Below are 19,537 nucleotides of genomic sequence, written 5' to 3' on the forward strand. Positions count from 1 at the left end.
TAAAGAAACATACGCTTCTGTAAAAATCTTCGGCCGTGTCCAATTCAGATTATATCCCCAAAAAAGTAAAGGGTCAGTTGGGACAATTTTGCAAGGTGGCCTCATGACAATTGCCTGATGCCAATTTGAAAGTTTGAAAAGACTCTAATACCATCTAGTGGCAATTTTTACTAAGACAGGAAGCACTGAACCTGAAAAAGTAAACCGACTGCTTCCTTCCTGTAGAGTAGATAAGGAAAATTTACTAAGTATGCAAAATATGTATTACAATTCATTTATGTCAATATTGTGTATCCTCATACAATCATACCATCAGACTGTACTCTACAATTACAGCACACAACCACATGAATAAATAATTGTATTTAAATGTGGCTAAGGAGAATATTAATTTACACATAAGTAAACAGTGGCCCTTCCATTTTTGCGGTTCGTGCATAATTGCAGAATATTCAACTGCGGCCCGAAGGCCACTGTTCATTGACGTGACATTTTTGCAATGGAAATACAAGCTTCAAGGGGGGAAAAAAAAAGTAAATTAAATATCCCCCCCTAATGTTCACCATTTGGTGGGGGTTCTCCTGTGGAAAAACACATTGTCGAATAATGTCTTCCTCCTGCCTCAACACGCCACTGCCAAAAATGTCACCACGTCCATTCCTATTAAATGGAGGACAGGGGCTGTGTTTTCAGGCGCGTGCCACGCAGCTTCTCACTAACAGATGCCTGCGTGATGATTTACGAGGGATCTGGCTGCTTCGCTCAAAAAGCGCCGTCTCGCTTGGCTGAGGATGCGGAGTAAGAGGGTTAAAGTTAGAATTTGTTCAAGTGGCAAAAATAATTAGGATGCATTCAAGTCTAAAAAAAAACCTAATGGAATCAGTTAAGAGCAAGGAATGTAGACTCTCGGATTGACACTGTCAATTTAGAACTGCTTGCAAAAACATCAAGAGAGGCTTTGAAAAGTTGGATTTTCTTTTTAATACAAAAATGTAGCCTTTACCCAGTAGAATGAGAAATATGTCTATGGCGAGAGATGTTTTTCCCGTGTGTACGGTTTTGATTATGAATGTAGATGTACAAATATTAAGAACTGATGCAGGTCCAACAGGGCAGTATGGAAATGTAACTTTAAATTGTTTCATTTTACACCTATAACAGAAGGAAAACCTCGATAAGAATAAATAAGTACCAAAAAAAAAAATCCCTTACATACATGTGGGGATGCTGACCCTGTTAAAAAAAATAAAATGTACACCAAAACTATGATCAAAAGCTAGATAGCTTAGCACAAAGGCTGTAAACAATCTGTAACCCGAGTTTAGTTGAACTTTTTAAAAGTAGTAAGATGTCGCATAAAATGCACTCATTTTTTTTGCACTCATACAATATTGACATATTTTCTCAGTCTTCAATGGGATTGTGGGAGGAAGTCCATGGAAGCACAGCCTATTTTAAAAACTAACTGATGAGAGACAAAAATGCTACTTGTTCAAATAATTTGTAAGATGACAACATTCACTTGTACGAATTATAGATATGTCTCCAAGTATCAACTTCAATCTTTGAAAGTTACTCCACTCGTAAAAGGTCAATTTTTTTTCTGCATTGAGGTTATTTATAAGAAAAATGAATGCAGTCAGGAGTGGCTCGAATCTCTGAAAATGGATTGTGGGTGGAAAATAATGCAATTCAAATCGTGTTCTAAAGATGTTTGATGTGCATATAAAATGTTACAAAAAATCAAAAAAGTATTAGAAAATATATTACTTTTTTTTTCCATCAAAATTCAACATGTACTGCCCTTTATGAGAATGTACCAAACAATGTTTTGAAGTGGACATTGCATAAAAATATAGTAAGACAGGAGAGCTCAAACAACCCCATTTCCCTTGCATTTTTTTTAAAGACATGTAGTATGTTGTCAAACCAAGAAGAAATATTTCAGTTCTTTTGGTTTCTAAGAGTCTCATCTTTTTAAAGACGCTGAAGAAAGGCTTCTGGTTGGCAGTGCTTGGCAAGTTTGCTGATAAATGTGACAGTTTAGGCTCATTTCGCAATCTTGCAAAAAAAAAAAAAAAAAAAGCTTCATGTGTAGATCTCAAGAGTGAGTCCAGCTAACGGGAACCCATTGTGTGTCCATCTCCACTTTCTTGAGTGCCACACGTAGCTCCCCAAAGGCCTCTGTGAGGTTATCGTTGACGATGACCTTCTCAAATAGATGCCCATATTGCTTTTCCATTGTCTGGGCGCTTGTCACCATCTCTTGAAAATCCTGTTCCTGGTGTGAAAATAAAGACATTAAATTGTCATTTAGAAAAAAAAAATCAAATCAGGTTTATGTTTCATCTATGTATTCTGGACTCACTGTAAATGATTTAGCGGATTCCTTCTCATCCTTCCTTGAAATGACTTTAGCGTTAATCCTGGTCTCCCTCAATCTCTCAATCGTAGGAGGCTTCACAAAAACTACAAACGGTTTAAACTCTGCTGTCCGCAGGTGCTTTAATGTCTGGAAAGACAAAGAAAACTTGAAGTACACGGCCGAACAAATGGTAGAGGGGAATTTTTTTGGACCGCTTACATGAGGCTGCAGGTCCAATAGACACACTTTGTTCTTGGAAAGGACCGACCGTATTGAGTCTAAACTTGTCCCGTAGTAATTCCCTTTGTACTCGCCGAACTCGATGAACCTGATAGGTGAGACGGAAAGAACATCTCAGGAATAATAAACAGAGAGTTCCGATTTGCTACGTAAAAGGACGTTTGATTACTTATTGTTGTGAATATCCGTCTCAAAGAGCTGTTTTGAGATAAAATGATATTCCACACCGTCGTTCTCCAGGTTCTTCTTGGGCCGACTTGTGTCTGAGGGAGAGACAAAATTTTACGAGAGAGTCGATCAGCTCAAATATTAGAATCTGAAACCACGAGCAGTCACTCACTATTGAAAATATGAATAAGTTGAAAATTGAATAAAGTCAACGTACGTGGGATGGTTACACTGAAGTGCTGTGGATCAGAAATCAAAAGTTTCCTCTTCAGCTCATTCAAGCCTACTCCACTCGGTCCTGCAGAAAGGTCCCGAGATGAGCCCCAATTTGATTATTTGTGTCGACCAGCACGCTACTTACCAACTAGGACCACCAGTCGGTGTTTAGCTCTAGCTTGCCTCTGGTATTTCGTGACCTCTTCGTAAGTGGGAACGTCGGCTGTATCGTAAATTTCACTCTTCTTACACTCGTACATGGACTTGTTGGTTTTCCTGTCTTTCCTGCTGAGACGGAAGCTTCTTCTGAACCCAACTATTGTCAACAAATAGAAAGAAAAAAAAAAGGAACAATTTTTTTTTTTTAATTAAATTATAAAGCCGAGATGAATCAAGGACCGTATTTTTAGTGTGACCCCGCCCCCCCCCAAAAAAAAATACAACATGTGACCAATAACATCCAAAAGTGAATAAAAACATAATAGTGCTCCACGTAACATTATATAAACCTTGATTTGATCGAATAAGCAAATATTTTGATTGGTCATAAAATTTGTAACACTTTTGAAGTCATTTCAAGATTTCGACTGAAGTTATTAATGAGATGAAAAAAAGTAAAAGATTCCAGGAAGAGAAGAGAAAAATACAGTTCTCACCTAAACGGGGTCCGCTAATAAAGTCAGCATCCTCTGGTGATGAAAAAAAAGGAAGAAAGGAGGGACCAGAAGAGTTGTATTATCGTATTGGAAGAGAAAAATCAGAGGGGATAGAAATAGGGACCCTGCTCTTTTTTTTTTTAAAGGAACGCACACAATGTTTGGAGGCAATAAATATCAGGCTTAATATTGGAATGAATTAATCCAAATGAATATCAGGTATTTTGCTGTTAATGCTCTATTGATAAATATTTAGTTGAGGGAGTTTCTAGCAAAAAAAATAAAGGGAGATGTGAAAAACATTAGTTTTAGATTACATTAAAATAAAATCAAAGTGCATGACCACTCTAATACGCTCATAATTCAAAGCCTATTCAATGAGAGATGTTAATTGAGTTGTACCTTCAATTTCCTCAACTGTGAGAAACAGCAAATGAAGCAAGAAATGAAATTGAGGAGGTTAGCGAAAAAAAAACCCAGTCGAGTTTCAAATTGAACACGAGAAAAGATTTAAGGGGAAAAAAAGAGAAGAAAACACCTACCACAATCTACAGCCACATCATCTTGAAAAAGCAAAATATACTATTAAAAGCCCGGAAAAAGTGTCATTTTACTAACAAACAAACAAAAATACCTCCAACTCCCAAAGTCATTGTTTCTAAAAAGTTGCTTCTATTTTTTTATTTTTTTTTCGAGTGGCAATAAAAACCTACTGGATCGTCGAATTGAAGACCTATGGATCGGGCGAATTGCAGCAGGACTTTGCAAAGCAAGTCTCCTGTAAAATAGACAGTCACATGATCAGAGCGGGTTTAAAAAACATTCAAGAGCGTATTCAGGGTGTGTAGTGACTTCTCACCTCTCTTGAAAGTGTTTGGACGGGATTAAGCCAGCGCGGGGGTTCGCGTCCCCTTCATGTTTGGCCTGCCACCAGGTTGTGTCATCTTGGCTCATGATCTGAAGAATGGAACCCTTTTTGAAGGCGAGTCCGGCCTCCTGACACGGGATGGCTTTGTCGTCTTTTGGGTCATAGTCAAAGAGTGCCCTCACAAACATCTGAACAGAGAAGTGAGAAGCAAATTAGTGGCTTCTTAAATGACAGGAGATGATAATCATTTAACCTTTGGCTCCTTGGTTAATACGTCCTCCTTGAGCCCAGGAACAACTTTGAAGGTAATGGCCCCTTGTGACTGAGCCTGAATATTAGAAGAGACAATATATAGTGTGGGTTATTTGGCTAATACAATTCTAATTGGAGGCCCAAAAAAAAAAAAAAAAAAAATGTTATACCAGAATACGAATAATTTCCTCTGGTTGCTTGTCATCCACGGGGATTCCATTGACCTCCTTCAGCTCGTCCCCAACGTGAATAAGGCCTGTTACACAAAAATAAATTACAGGCTAGACACTCAAATGTCATTTTTATGCTTATAATATCGCAATAAAAAAAAGCACATTCTTGAAAAGTACATAAAAAAAACGAACCACTTCTGTCTGCTGCCCCTCCTTTCATGATTCGGGCCACAAGGATGGCTCCAGTGAAATCATCTTGCTTGATTGTAGCTCCCTATGAAAAAGGGGTTTCATATTTTGCTAGCGCATGTTAAAATAATTCAATTTAAACAGCAGCAAAAGTCCTACAAATCAAACTTTGGGATTAAAGAAGGTTTCAAATGGGCTAACTTACGAGGGGCTCCTTGTTTTTAACCAGTCTTATGATTTTCACAGAATCCTCATCATCGTTGAGGTCTTCGGGCATTGGAGGAAGTTCAGGGTCATATTTTTTCTGTGCAACCACATCATGGACTGACAGAAAGTTCTAGAAGAAAAGGTGAAGAAATAGCATGAGAATAGATTTTTTTCTTCTTTGTTGTGAGTTATAGCAGGAATGTCACAATAAGCAAAAGTCAACGTTTGGCTCGTGAGCTTCGAGGGAAAATCTTCACCTTCAAGTGCGGCTCAGCCAATAGCTTGAGAAGTTCACTGACTTCACTTGAAGTTGATTTCCCTGGAAGCTCCTCGGACAACTGAAAAAAAAATATCTTCATTTATAGACGTTTTTCTGGGGACTAACATTTTAAAGACATTCACTTGACTTGACACTTACTTGAGTACACAGACTTGCAGCATCATTCGAGACAGGCGTGGGTTTGCTCTCTTCATAATGCTGCAGCCGATCATGAATCTGAAAGAAGCGCTTGTGTTGATGAGGGACAAAGCACCAGAAATGAGTTCATTTACCTTGAAGAGTGAATGGAGGCTTTTCTCCCCAAACATGCCCTGGAGGAAAGTGTTTTCCTCAGGGTGGCCGGCATGAGGCTTCAGTTTTGACGGTAACGCCGCTAGCAACTCATACAGCCCTGGAAGTACCCAAAGTAGAGGTGAAACTTACATACAGTTAAGAAACGTTGAGATTTTGGTCAGTACCTGGCTCGTGGCCCGTTCCGGCGGTCAGGGCGGGCATGGCTGCTGCCAATTACCTCCCCTCGGGTTGCGGAAAATGGCAACACGGTTGTGAGTTCCTCAGCAGCTCCCCCCAAAGACCAACTGCATTTGCGGACAGGTTTTATGCCATGGAAACCTGCAAGAGGAGAATTTCCAGTATAATGACAGGCTGTGCAATAGCTGTTAACATGTTTAAAATATCTCCAGGGTATCGTTTGCGTATTTTTAGTCCAGCGTTATTGGATCTCGGATGTTTCCCGAGACGTCCTTGTTCCTCGTTTGTATTTCTATCAATGGTTAGGTAATGTGTGTACAAACGTGACACTTGATAGAAGTAGTCAGCCAACTAGACATGAAACATGTTGCATGTCTGGTTTATTGAGGGAAGGAAAACCTTGTGCTTATAGTCACGGTACATTTCAGTAGATGCCGGAGGTAATTAGAAGGTTGCACTAAATAGAGGATCTGAGGCATTAAGTGTTTGAAAACCAGACAATGGCTGGGTTGAAGACATCATCTGTCATCATTATGTAAACAACGCAAGGTAATATGAGCAGATGGCCGATACTATAAATATTTTTCCAAGCCATTCAATGGCAAAATGAAAATTTAAAAGGCCAGAAAGGTTAATAAAAGATGGACATAAAGAAACATGGCTCGGTAGGGGGAAAAAAGGGGGTCAAAGGTCAGCAGTATAGAGACACTTTCCATGTGCCTGCTGGATGGATACACCTGTCTGACATGCTCTTCTTGGTCTTAAAAAGGTTCTACCGCCATCTAGTGGATTTTTTTTACAACAAAGCAACTGCCAGAACAACTTGGACAAAGATTGAAACATACTGTGAAAAATCACCATCAATCCTCCCAAAAAAATAATAATAATAACAATATATGATTTTTATGTTAGCTGAACAGCACTTCTTACAAGGTCTGACATAAGACACAGGAATAAATAATGTATCAATGTTACACTGGCGTAACAAGATTCTGCGGTCACAGAAGGAGGTGTGTTACAATAATGCAACACAAGATCAATCAGGTCAACTGTGAGAACACAATAAAAAAACAAGTGAGTCCAAAAGAATTGATGGCAGATATTCGATGAAGGGAACATACAAATACAAACAGGATAACAATCAGGAAAAGTAAATTAGCAGGTACAAAAAGAACACCTACCCGATCATGTTCTTCCTGCAAATGAAAATGAAGCTTCGACACGCATGTGCGGGCACTCCCACTCAACTTACAGTACATGAAAACAAAATCCTCCCATACGGGAAGTGGCCTGCCCACCGGGTGCATCTGCTCACCTGATCAGACCTGAAAGGCAAGTTCTTCTCACAAAAGGCCTGCACCTCTGTTTACTCTTATTCAAATTTTATTGTGATCACAAATATGGAGATAACTACAGTTCATCCAAATTTTATTTTCAGTGGTTTGCAATCTGTATTGAGGAGGTTAGATAGATACGTGAGATGTTCAAGTCCTATTTTTCTGCTTGTGTGTCAAACAATTGACAAATACTATGTACCTAAAGACTGAAGTAAACATACTGTATTGTGTAATATGGTAAACACTACTAAAATAAGGTAAACATACTGGATTGCGTAATATGTAGAAACTAAAATGACCGCTAGGCGGAGCTGTCACAATAAGAAAGCACTTTACTACAGTGAATGAATGGAATCATAGTAAAATATGTCTTTTGAATGAAAACTTCATTTAAAAATGTTTAGAAAATGTATTATAAATAACATTGAATTTTAGATAAAATAAACTGGAAATTATTTAATTATCAATTAAAATTGGATAATTTTATGTCACAATGACATTTTTTAGAGAATGGATGGGAGTAGTTTGTGGTCGGGGAGGAAATACAGAAGGGCAATGTGCCACTCAAAGAGAAATGTGTTTATGATCCACAACATCCTTGTTTTACACCTACTCTCCTTCTCCTGGCCCATGTCTTTCTTTTGGTTTTCATACAAGAACAGCAGCTCTTTGTCTCTGGCTGACCCAGAGAAGGCCACAGTCAGTGTCAGTCACCACTCACACATTCCTCTCTCGCTTACATTAGCATGACGGGTTGTTGGAGAATTAATGGCCAATTTCATTCATCCCAGACATAAAATGTGAGGGGGGGGGGGGCGTACTTGTTCTCAAATGAGGACATATACATGGATAGTAATGCAGTGCATTAAATCATATTCGAATGTAAAAATGTGCTGTGTTTCTCCGCTTTATTTCAGATTATCGGCATTGTCAAAATACTCTACGCTTCATCGTGACATTAATCAGAGCATAGTGGATTTGTGCAGCAATGCGGGATGAGAAGAGAGCAGCAGGTAAATCTCACTAATCTCAAATATTAAAATTGCCTCTACCCCATGTATTGCGAAACCACCCCCATCCGGACGCATGATCCTGAAGAGAATTATAACAAAAGCATCATGACCCAGACCTGACCTTTTCAAAACACCCGGACACAGATGGGCAACAATAGAGGGTCCCTCATAAATGCAGCATATCGGAAGCTAATTTATGTCCATAGCAACCCACCACATACTGTTCAACCTCGCCTGAGTGCTGCTACGTGATTGCTCAAGTAGTAGGTTCCCCTGACCTATTTCAACATCCACTCCGTTTCCCTTCCATCCTTTCCACCACCAGGAAATGTCAGCAAGTGTTATCTTTGGTTTGAGGGCCAAGAGACATGATATTTTATGATGTTTGAAGTTTACGCTTGTTGATGATAACGTGTGGAACGGGTCAAAACACGATACAGTATAAGAGAAAAGGCAAGGAAATGGGTAGTGTAAAAAAAAAAAGACACAGGATGACCCAATGGCATGAAAGGCAGGAAACAGAATATTTTATCAGCTCATGTCTGCAACAGAAGGCCTCTGTCTGTTCGCACACCAATTAACACATTCCACCACCTTTCCATGAAGTGGGCATGATAAACTCAAAGCAAGGTTGAATGTGTGCGTAACCCCATTTCCTGGTATCCCTAATCATTTGCATGGGCTTTACATGGGTTGCTAGGAAATTGAGAGTTGGCACGGAAAAAAACAACAATGTGACAATTGTGTATCCCTGAATTACACCCCCAAATCAAAATGACTAACATAAGGTTTTGGGGTGACTGAGGTCTAACAATGAGCTCAAACTCAGTCACTCCAATTCATCTGAAGTTGGTGGAAGTCTATTTGTGACTATGGTGTCTCATTAATGAGTCAACAACCAAATAAATGAGACTCACAACAATACAGCCACATACTTTAGGTACCCATGATTCTGCAAAATTCCTGTTTCCATAGGAACACATTTTCAAGACATGATGGGGTTCATATGTAGAAAACAGAATATGCCGCTTTGACCTCACTTGACCTGTCCGACACACTTAGCTGACAGCTCCAGCAGCGATACTTGTTTATTTCTGACAAGGATCCAAACAGTAAGCGGCTGAATACTTCATTACACACAACTCATTCACTGGTGAAGTTTATGGCTGCAGCTGGCTACGTCACTCTGAACTACAGATACATTTCCCACACTCCATAAAGCACTGTTGACCTAGAAGCAACCTTTGGCGGTGACAGAACATTTTGAAATACTCAATGGTTTGATTGACACTGCGTCGATGCTTGCAGGTGAGCGTGGAGACGCGACGGCATTTCTAACACCATTGCTGGGGTTTATTTGTTTGACATAAGTGACAGTGTCAGAGCTTTGATAAGAACATAAATACTCATGGCTGTCCCTCTGAAATAAATTGGATTTTTGGGCAAGAAAATAGTTTGTTATGATCTATTTATTTCTCTTTCGAAGCAGTTGTAACCCAACACGCCTCTACCAAGGCAAGTGTGTCTTAGGGGGAGAAATAAATACTGGTTTCAATGAGACACTATTCAATAGGTGCCAGAAGGGGCTTGATAATGATGGGTTTAAACAAGACGAGACAACAGCTTGTCAAAATATTTTACAGTTAGGGCGGGGGGCAGATGAAGGCAGAATATTGAAATTGTTACGCAAACTGCGCTGGGAAATTGCCTTAAGGTTTTTCAGGGTAGTCAAAGACTTTGATTCCGAAAACGATTATTTTGTCTGGATTATTTTTTTTTTGCCTAATCATTTTATTTTCTTATTCTGTCTACAAAGAATGTGTGATCCTTAAATCTGTACAATGTATTATAAATGAAGTATTTGGCTTAACCTCATCTCCACCCTGCCAAATATATCCATTTCATTACAAGATCAAACTTCACATTATTACAGACAACCTAAATGATCTTACTAACTTATATATATCACACTAATTCCACTACAGCCCCCAAAAAAAAACTCTCCACTTGAAGATGCATCCATTGGGCTACTTATAATTAGTGGTGAGGTAAGACAATATAAAAGAGGAAGGAGCCAGCTGTCTGCTGAGACAGTTCCACAAAGTCTTCAGTTATTATAAAAGGAAAAAAAGTTGTTCAAAAAGCAACACGTCAATCCTTGAGATGCGGCCATGGAGGAGTTTCTGCTGACGGAGGAAACGCCGAGCACTAATGAAAAGGGCCCTCAGACAAATCGGCACTGTTTGGAAGGCCTCTTGGTCTTCATGAATGAATCATAAAGCACCCAACCTACAAAGATTGTCTGTTTTGTTCAGTTACTTTGATCTTCGCTGTTTATTGTGGGGCCAAGATTGCCCAATTTTGTTCCATGTTTTTCCACTAGAGCACTCTGTTGTCAAATCACGTGTACTAGTCTTCGACAGGATATTGATATCGAATTGTACATAAATTGAACATACCTCTGATTGTGAAATAATTGCAATTTAACTTGGAGCTAAAAAAAATAATATCGATGTCTTCTTTGTGAGTCCTTTTCAAAACAACATGGAGGCATAGTGTGGCACTGGCAGGAACCCGACACCTCTTTGAGGCTGGCTAAGGCATCGCTACCAGTGTTGTTCTTTCACCGTGACCCTGCCGAGAACATTACCGTACATTAATCTCTCTGTCCCTCAGTGGGAGTAGGCTCATTGTGGACTCGCATCGGGGATTAGTTATACCATTGAGTAATACGGCGATTAAGCAGGATGGGTAACTGAACGGATGAGTGAATGAAGACGAAAAACAGTAAATAGTTGAACGAAGGAATTATGTTCTATGAATGGGAGAGTCCCACGGATGGAACTGTCTAATATCAAATCCCAAATCTTTCAATCAACAGGAAGATATGTGTCCAGCTTCTCGAGCGTATCACTCCAACTAGAAAAAACAGCGATGATAAGTGGGGCAAGCTATTTTAGGACTGTTTACGATGTTAATGCAATAAAATACTTACTGTACAGCATGGTGCAAATAAGACTTGGAGAAAGGCTGCCATCTGAGCAACCCACTTCACAATCGGTCTTTTCCCTCACTTCTGTACTTCTGCACGCATTCCTGCAGAATCTGAAACCTCGTCATAGAATTCTGCATTCCCACATATCAATCGGACAAGTTAGTGACCCTCCAAACTGGGAGTAAAACCTTTGGAATGTGAGCAATGTCGGGAAGCTGTAAACCTGTAGAGACATCCAAAACATGACGCGAAACTTGAGCATCATCCTGCTTCTGAAAAATTCCCATCATCAACGCTAATGAGACAATAACACCCATGTCAGGTTTTCAAAGCAACAAGCAATTGTCATATCTTCATATACCAATTATAAAAATTCCAGTCAGAGTTGGGTAACACTGTAAACATTTGATACCTGTACGTTATGACTGAAGAATGTTGATTCAAAGGATTGGAAAATTATTCAATGGAGATAAATATCTGGTTTATTCCGTATTACACCATCAGACAAAACTGTAAAAATGGTGTAAGACAAACCCGCATGGATTCTGTTTAATTATTACATACGAACTGAAAGTATGTAAATGACTGAGTTGGGATGCGGGGAAGGCTGACCAAGTGTTTTCAGCACTTGTGGTTTGGCGTGTCATGCTCCAGTTACTACACTTGACTTTGCTTGGCAGAATTACTTTTTGGAAAGAACCTTTTTCTTTCTACCCTGTTTATTGTTGCTTGTATATGTGTGCGCATTAAGGGGTGTGTTTGTTTTCTTTGTTATGACAGCATATGGTCATCTGACGCATTAAAAGCTGATATAAAGGCCAAAAAAAAAGCTTGTGAGTGGACGTTTGACTTGTGATCTAAGTCATGTTGTAGCATTTATAAATGAAATGAAACTTGTTAAAAAGGTGACAGGAGCGGTCCGCGTGAATAGCGATTTTATTTGCATTAAAAATAAATTCAGTCCGTGTCAAGTGATTGCATTTCCAAAACAACACAAACATAAATGACTTTGACTATTACGATCATAATAGAATGTACATATAATGCTTACTATACTTACTTTGCATTTGAGATCGGAGCCGAATGGGGTTTCGCTAAGCCTCAGTAGAGTCCAACCATTCTTTTGATTAGGAATCTAAACGTTTTCAGTTTGCACTTTAAAAAAATGCGCTCCGGTTCTTCATAACTGCTTTTACCACAACTGTGCAACGCTTGTATCTGCAAAAAAAAAAATAGCTTCCAAATCGTTCGTTCTTGGCCGTGAGACGCTCCAAGAATACAATTATATATCAGTTGCTGATTTGGAAGCAGTTTGTCTGTTTAGACACTATGTTAAGTGTTGAACACAGGGAAACACACGCTGATCTGCAGTCTGTATCGACAGAGGGGGATGACACCAGGGACCGCCCCTCCGTTCGTTCATTGGCCTATGCCTTTAAAAGGTGGATTGTTTACCTAAATGCTTTGTTTTCATTGGTGCATTGTACAGCCAATCCAAGGCAATTACACGAGCGCACTATGATGCATTCATAAAAATGTTATATGATATTTGTTTTCAGTAATGACAATGACGTATCAATTATATGATTAATTGTCTTGATTAATTGTCTTTTGATGCGTATAGTCGTGCTCTATATAAAGAGTGATATTGTTTTGAGTTTGAAACTGGTTAAATGCGGTAAGATGGCTCCCTCTAAAGGCCGTGTGAAGAAATGAATGAAGGAATAAATGTAGGCAAGAGGAAGTGTTCTATTTTTTAATCTAATAAATGACCCTTTACCTTTTTCTACAATGAATTTATGTCATCACTGTTTGAGTGTGGAATGACAGCGGTATCTAAGGAACTATTGCTGCAATATCACAAATTGGCCGCTAGACGGCAGTGCATAACAAGAAGTAACTGTTCAATATAGAAAGGTGTAACGACATCTTATGCCTGGAAATTATTAACCTTGGTTACCAAATTGCAAATATGAACAATTTTATGATTTTGACAAAGCTTTCGCTCAAGAGTGTGCAGTATTTGAGAGGGGAAGCACACACTTCCTGGTTGGGTTGCCAAGTTTGAACAGTGGCTCCCTTCATTATGCTTAAACGCTGCAACGTTCAATATGGCTAATTTATAAGATATCCTCCAAACTATAAACACACTGTGTGCGACACTTTGGGCATTCACAAATGCACGTTTTGAGTGTGCGATACTTTATATTGAATTATCCTGGAGTTGCGTCCATTTGTAATATCTGGCAACCCGGCTAGCACCGCACTGCTACGTTTTATCGTGTGATCCGGAGAACCACAACTGCTGTGCGGGAAATGGACTGAGTGAAGGAGGGCGTTCTTTCCAACCACCGCTGCCTATAGCATCAAAATACCTACCAGGCTAGGCTGAAATTGACCATTTCGGCTTGCCGAATTAGCGAGAAAAATACAGTGCCGTCATTAGTCTTTCACATCCCCACTCTAAACACACTAACACGGCATTGATGGTAATGTATGCGAGGAAACAACCGAGACTCGGCGATGGGTAAATATATTTTTGACGCTACTTAACATTTTCCAACGCTTGACAATCCGCCATTTTTACTGAAACCAAAACAAGTGTCTGGAAAGTTACGTGTACATTTTGATTCATTCCTCAACGTTGACATGTTCTTTCCTTCTTATTGCAGGTGCGACCGAAGAGATTCTCAGCCCTATCAGGTACTTGGAAGCTAAGCGTAGCTTGCTAGCAGCTTAAAATGGAAACTCCGGTTCAGGCTTCTGGGGAGCTCAACAGGCCGCAGTCGGTGCGGAAAAGTGAAAAGTATACATTTGTTTGGAATTGCGACTGCAACATTACTCTATGCAGACCACCGACAGATAACCATAATGCATAGTTATTGCATTAATTGCAGCCTGTCCCTGAGTGGAAAAATTCAGGCGAGTTTTATAGCAGTTCAAGCTGTTAGCTTGTTAGCTTGCCTGCTAGCCAATCTGTTTAAGGCCTGACCGCAATTATTAATCTATCTGGCAATTTGTAACCTTTCAACATTCCAAACATGTATAGCTAAAGGTAATGTTAAAAGTATACAATTCAATTTTAAGCAACAAGACCACACTTCATACGTCATACTACGTCGCAATCTCGAACTGTTATTTTCGTCCTCTCACGTTGACACGAGTGATAATATTAGTAGTTCAATATACAAGTATGAGATTTATAGGCTGATACACCTGATCATGAAGGTTTCTAGTTAATACTTGATGATTAGTCCCCCTGACAATGTGTGATGCATGTTAATTGTTTTTACTTCAGACTCTCAAATATTCATCCAAGAGCCATCCAGGAGGGGATCACAGACATGAAAAGATGCGAGACCACTCGGATGTCACCCCTCCCTGCAAAGTGCTTCGGAGGTCTGACAGCCCAGAAAACAAACACAGTGACAGCACAGGACACAGCAGAGCAAAGGCTGTCCACGCTCACAGGGCCAGGGATCGCGATGGAGGTGATAGAAGCAGTTTAAATTTGAAGTGGACAACTCGTTCGCTTGGAAGAGATTGTACAAGAAATGTTCAATCATCAAATAAGTGAAACACAAAACTAAGATGAAGTTATCTTTATTTTTGTATTGCAGGGACCAGTTCTTCGCCACATGAAAATTCTCATAACCACAGTAGCGTTCAAAGTTCCAACTCACATTCAAACCCTAGCAAAGCCTCTGACACAGTAAGTAGCCTCTGGTAGATTTGATGAAGAACAACTGCTTGGATTGTTTCTTGATGATCGCAACTGTCGTGTGTTTGTGTGCTCGCGTTCCGCGTCATTTATCACCCTGTTGGCTTCACAAATTGAACTAGATGTGATAAAATGCATGTATCTAAGTGGTCTCGGTTTGACTGTGGTTTTTTTTATGAGCATTTGGGGAGATCGAAATCAAAATTTAACAATATAAAGAAAGAACATTTCATGAAAATATAGAAATAAAAACGAAACATTGTAGTCTTTCTGGTGGTAGTCTTTGTTTAACTCATTGGATGAGCCTTAACTTGAATTCCAAACCCAGCTCGGCGTCTATTTCAAATGTCATTGCAGCCTCTTGCATCAGATGGCTGTTGTCAGATAGAACCTTTTCCCGACATCTCTTTTTTTCCTCAGACCCACGAACCAGGTGATGACTGGTCGGAACACATCAGCTCATCTGGGAAGAAATACTATTACAACTGTCGAACAGAGGTGTCCCAGTGGGAGAAACCCAAGGAATGGCTTGAGAGGTAGCCGATCCACCAAAGCGTTTGAATGTGTCGACATTTATTTACGATTGTGGATATATGCGCTCATAATTGGCAGAGAGCAGCGTCAAAAAGAAACAACAAAACAGACAGCAGTTGTCAACAGTTTTCCCAAGGACAGGGACTACAGACTGCAGACATCGGTGCCCCCTGGTTTCTCAGCAGCAAGTAAGAATCACACGAGCGTGTCTGCTTGTCAAATGTTTTCATGGATGCGTAGTTCAGCAAAACAGTGACAACATCAACCTCGCTTTCGGTTTAGAGTCAGCGCCCACGACGAAACCCACGACGACTCAGGCGACGCAGTCATCGTCTTCCGGCTCAGGGAGCTCGAACCCCTCTTCGGGAACGCCGGGGACGTCGTCCTCCTCCACCGTCCCCGTCTCTCCGGTCCTGCAGTCCCCCGCGCCACCGCTTCTCCAAGACCCCACCTTGTTACGCCAGCTTCTTCCTGCACTTCAGACTGCCCTGCAGCTCAATAATGCCAGCATGGACATGTCAAAAATAAACGAAGGTGCGTAAGCAGGCGAGAGTATTGTTGTTGTTTTTTTTTTTTTTTTTTACTAGTGTACAAACGCTTGTTTTCCTTTGTTTAGTTCTGACAGCTGCTGTCACGCAAGCTTCGTTACAGTCAATGCTTCATAAGCTCCTTACTGCTGGACCGTCACCTTTCAATATTACTACGATTCTCTCTCAAGCGGCTCAACTGTCTAGCCAAGGTAAGAGAAACCTGTGGGGAAGCGGTACAAAAATGTTGATTTTTATTCAAAGGGCCAAAAAAATTGTGATGCGGAAAAAAAAGGCACTCCGCCTTCACGCTTTCTTTTTTGTCATTAGCAGCTCAGCAGTCAAACCAGTCGCCGATGTCGCTAACGTCAGATGCGTCATCGCCCAGATCCTATGTTTCTCCTCGCATCAGCACGCCGCAAACCAATGCCGGTCCCCTCAAACCCCTCCTCGGCACACAGGCGGGCATCTCGCTGTCAAAGGTTAGCAGATAAGAGTCGACTGTTGCGTCTTGTCTCTGCTTGTTGCTGCTCATCGAGTTACTTGCAAGCTTGTTTCATACGTCTGCTGTAAATGTTTGTAAACATCAATTGGGAATGAAAAAATCATAAGCAAAAAAATTGATGTGTAAAATCAGAATTGATCAATTAGACCAGTTCAGCTTCAAATCATCATACTGCACATTTGGTGATTGTTCTCTAGGTGAGCTCGCCAGCAGTCAAGCAGTCATGTCACCCGCAGCAGATAGGCCAGCAGCCGCTCCCCAGCGATAAACAGCACACTCATGATGCTAGCACAGCGTCACCACGCACCCTCCAGCGGCAAAGGTACGAGCGCCTCGACGTCGACATAATTGATGGCGTGTTGTTTGATTGCCCGTGATGCAGAGAAGCATCAGAATTTTACAACACAAACAACACATTTTAATGTATTTATCTGCATGAGCATTCTGAAATTGTGAAGGAAAAAAAAGACTGTTTTTCACATTTGGGACTTTTGTTGACACAAAATGCTGGCTGGAGTCACTGTCTCCTGGCAATGTGTGGTCTTTGTCTCCATCTGCTGGTCGTTAGTGGAAATGTGGTTGAGTCGTTCTGTATTTTCGTAGCACCGTTACTGAACGTAAAGTAACACTTTTTATGTCATGTTGTGAATGCATTATGGCTAATTAGCAGTATTTGTGTAGCCTGGGTAGTAGTTATTTCATTCAAGTCAATGGAGCTGTGTCTGCAGCTTGAGTTGCAGAACGGTGCATCGTCATGTACGCTGCTTATTTTCTCGGGTTGACGCTTAATTGTAGACCCATTTACGATGAAGTATTTTGACATAATTGATACACAATATCAAGAGGATATAAAGGGAAGTTAATGACGGTGTAATTTTTTTTCTTCCCACCAGTCCCGTATAATTGCGCCCCTAATTTGAGGCTTTTCTGTGCTTCTGTTGTCGACCGCAGCAGTCAGAGGAGTCCCTCACCAGGTCCAAACCACGTGGCGCCCGGCAGCAATGCCACCCCCACGTCTGCCTCCGCTGCGTCCACTTCCTCGACAACCCGGCCCTCCTGCTCCTTCACACCCACCCTCGCTGCTCACTTCAACGAGAATCTCATCAAGCATGTTCAAGGTTGGCCTGCTGAACACGCAGAGAAACAGGTTTGTAGCCGCCGCTGTGCAAATACGATACATCGGATTCATGTTATGAAGGAATTGATAAACTGCAGGCATCAAGATTACGCGAAGAGGCTCACACCATGGGCAGCATTTGCATGTCCGAGAACTGCACCGAGCTCAAAAACCTGCGTTCCTTGGTCCGAGTCAGCGAGATTCAAGCCACACTGCGCGAGCAAAGGTAAGAAGCGCACAAGCGAGCGAGTCCTACGCTGTGCAAATGCATGCATGACATTTCTCTTCTGAACTTCTTCCTCTCACAGGATACTGTTTCTAAGACAGCAAATCAAAGAACTTGAAAAATTGAAGAACCAGAATTCTTTCATGGTCTGAGAACTTCTTGTCTCAAATCGAAGCGGGCGTTTTGAGGATGGTTAAAGGAAGGGAAAAAAAAAAAGGTACAGTAGGCGGGAGACCCATTGCACATAGCTGGAAGCCAGAGGCAGAGCGGCGGTTCGGTTTCTCTTGAGGCCCATCTTCACACGTGCACACAGGAGCCGTCGTTGGGTTAGCTTTGGACCGTTCGGGCCGTAACGAGCCGAGGAAGAAGGAAAGGATAAGCTGTTTGGAGAGGAGGGGTGATTCACAATTCTGCTTTGTTTAAAAAAAAAAAAATGTAGATTTCTTGTAGATGTTATCTATGTTGTAAATATATTTTGTAGAATGAAGCCATGGAAAGCCGTGTCTATCAAAAGCTTTTGACATCTAATCAGCGCCGAGGCAGCGACATTCTTTCCTTTGCGTGAACTCGTCCGCAGCTTCCCGTTGTCCGTTCGTCAATCCCAGAAGGATCTTAAGCCGATATCTCACTGATCGGCGAGCGTTTGCGCCAGACATTCGCAGACAGTCTCAAGCTTTCAAGAGAGCACCTTTCCACAGAAGCCGAGCTTATACAGAATAACACTGGTATCGTTTTTCCTTTCCTCCTCAAACCTCAAATGAACTCATGACCCCCCCACCCCCCCAACCCTTTTGGGGTGAAGTGCACTCAGGCATGGTGAAACATCCCCTTCTAGCTAAGTCCAACACAACTGCTCCGAATAATCGGGTGGTGTGTTTGCAGCTTGTGGTGGCCCTGCATCTCCCAGTCGTGATGAAATAGTGCCTGGCGGTGTGTGGCTGTGTGATTCCAAATAGATCAAATCAAAAATCATCAATGGGAAAGTTGCTTACAATACATTCCCACATCCCTTGACTGGCTTCAGCCTGGTTCTGCCACATCCTCCAAGGTTTTTTTTTTTTTTTTTTAAATATATATATTTTCCCTTTTGAGATGCAGGTTCATTCCATTGTACAGTCAAAGTGGACAACATTCAAAGGGTTTATTTATAAAGAGTTGTAGAGATCTACACTTTGATTTGCACTCTAGGAAGGGACAAGAAGCAAACAGGTAGGTTTGGGCAGAAGTGTGTGTGTGTGTGTGTGTGGTCGGTCACAAGGTTCAAATGTGAATTGTATGTATGTTAGTAAATATGTTAAGATAAAGAGAGCCCCGCTTATTTTATTGGAGTGTTGGGTTTGCTTTGATATGACGCTAGTAGTGCCTTGTTGAAAGTCTCGTTCGCCTACACGTCCCTTTCCTGTTGGCTTTTTTTTTTTTTTTTTGACCTTCTGTTTGACTAAATATAACAAAAATAAATGAAAAGATATTCAACAAG

At 40.9% G+C, this 19,537-nt stretch overlaps 2 protein-coding genes across 3 annotated transcripts; one reads left to right on the forward strand and one right to left on the reverse strand.

Moving 5' to 3' along the window:
• Positions 1–971: 971 nt before the first annotated feature.
• Positions 972–12,790, reverse strand: mpp7a (MAGUK p55 scaffold protein 7a). Its single transcript, XM_085939347.1, has 17 exons — positions 12,491–12,790; positions 6,073–6,226; positions 5,887–6,005; positions 5,753–5,830; positions 5,592–5,672; positions 5,333–5,464; positions 5,131–5,212; positions 4,936–5,021; positions 4,767–4,841; positions 4,505–4,701; positions 4,359–4,423; positions 3,135–3,305; positions 2,991–3,071; positions 2,775–2,868; positions 2,585–2,693; positions 2,369–2,512; positions 972–2,281 (listed from the first exon to the last, which is right to left on the reverse strand). Exons 2-17 carry the CDS (start codon positions 6,107–6,109, stop codon positions 2,102–2,104), a joined length of 1,731 nt encoding a protein of 576 aa, XP_085795473.1. The 5' UTR covers positions 6,110–6,226; positions 12,491–12,790; the 3' UTR covers positions 972–2,101.
• Positions 12,791–13,565: 775 nt separating this feature from the next.
• Positions 13,566–19,536, forward strand: waca (WW domain containing adaptor with coiled-coil a). Of its 2 annotated transcripts, none has more exons than XM_085939556.1 (13): positions 13,566–13,957; positions 14,103–14,133; positions 14,729–14,921; positions 15,051–15,142; positions 15,572–15,687; positions 15,764–15,873; positions 15,968–16,219; positions 16,302–16,424; positions 16,546–16,694; positions 16,915–17,039; positions 17,669–17,864; positions 17,933–18,060; positions 18,143–19,536. In XM_085939556.1, the coding sequence occupies exons 1-13, from the start codon at positions 13,917–13,919 to the stop codon at positions 18,210–18,212; spliced, it is 1,626 nt and encodes a 541-aa protein (XP_085795682.1). In that variant the 5' UTR covers positions 13,566–13,916; the 3' UTR covers positions 18,213–19,536. The 2 variants fall into 2 exon arrangements, with proteins under 2 accessions (XP_085795682.1, XP_085795681.1); XM_085939555.1 differs by having other exon boundaries at positions 13,570–13,957; positions 16,543–16,694.
• Position 19,537: the final 1 nt, after the last annotated feature.

This window comes from Syngnathus leptorhynchus, chromosome 19 (assembly GCF_054491065.1).
Source record: "Syngnathus leptorhynchus isolate UIUO chromosome 19, UIUO_Slep, whole genome shotgun sequence".
NCBI classification, from domain to species: Eukaryota; Metazoa; Chordata; class Actinopteri; order Syngnathiformes; family Syngnathidae; genus Syngnathus; species Syngnathus leptorhynchus.

Excerpts from the sequence above, each read along its gene's own strand:
- mpp7a (XM_085939347.1), bottom strand. The coding sequence starts at position 6,109 with ATGCCCGCCCTGACCGCCGGAACGGGCCACGAGCCAG. Across the intron at positions 6,006-6,072 it reads CGGAACGGGCCACGAGCCAG|GGCTGTATGAGTTGCTAGCG; the intron begins GTACTGACCAAA and ends GGGTACTTCCAG. Across the intron at positions 5,465-5,591 it reads TGGCTGAGCCGCACTTGAAG|AACTTTCTGTCAGTCCATGA; the intron begins GTGAAGATTTTC and ends CTTTTCTTCTAG.
- waca (XM_085939555.1), top strand. The coding sequence starts at position 13,917 with ATGGTAATGTATGCGAGGAAACAACCGAGACTCGGCGATGG. Across the intron at positions 15,688-15,763 it reads CCCAAGGAATGGCTTGAGAG|AGAGCAGCGTCAAAAAGAAA; the intron begins GTAGCCGATCCA and ends CATAATTGGCAG. Across the intron at positions 17,865-17,932 it reads CTGAACACGCAGAGAAACAG|GCATCAAGATTACGCGAAGA; the intron begins GTTTGTAGCCGC and ends GATAAACTGCAG.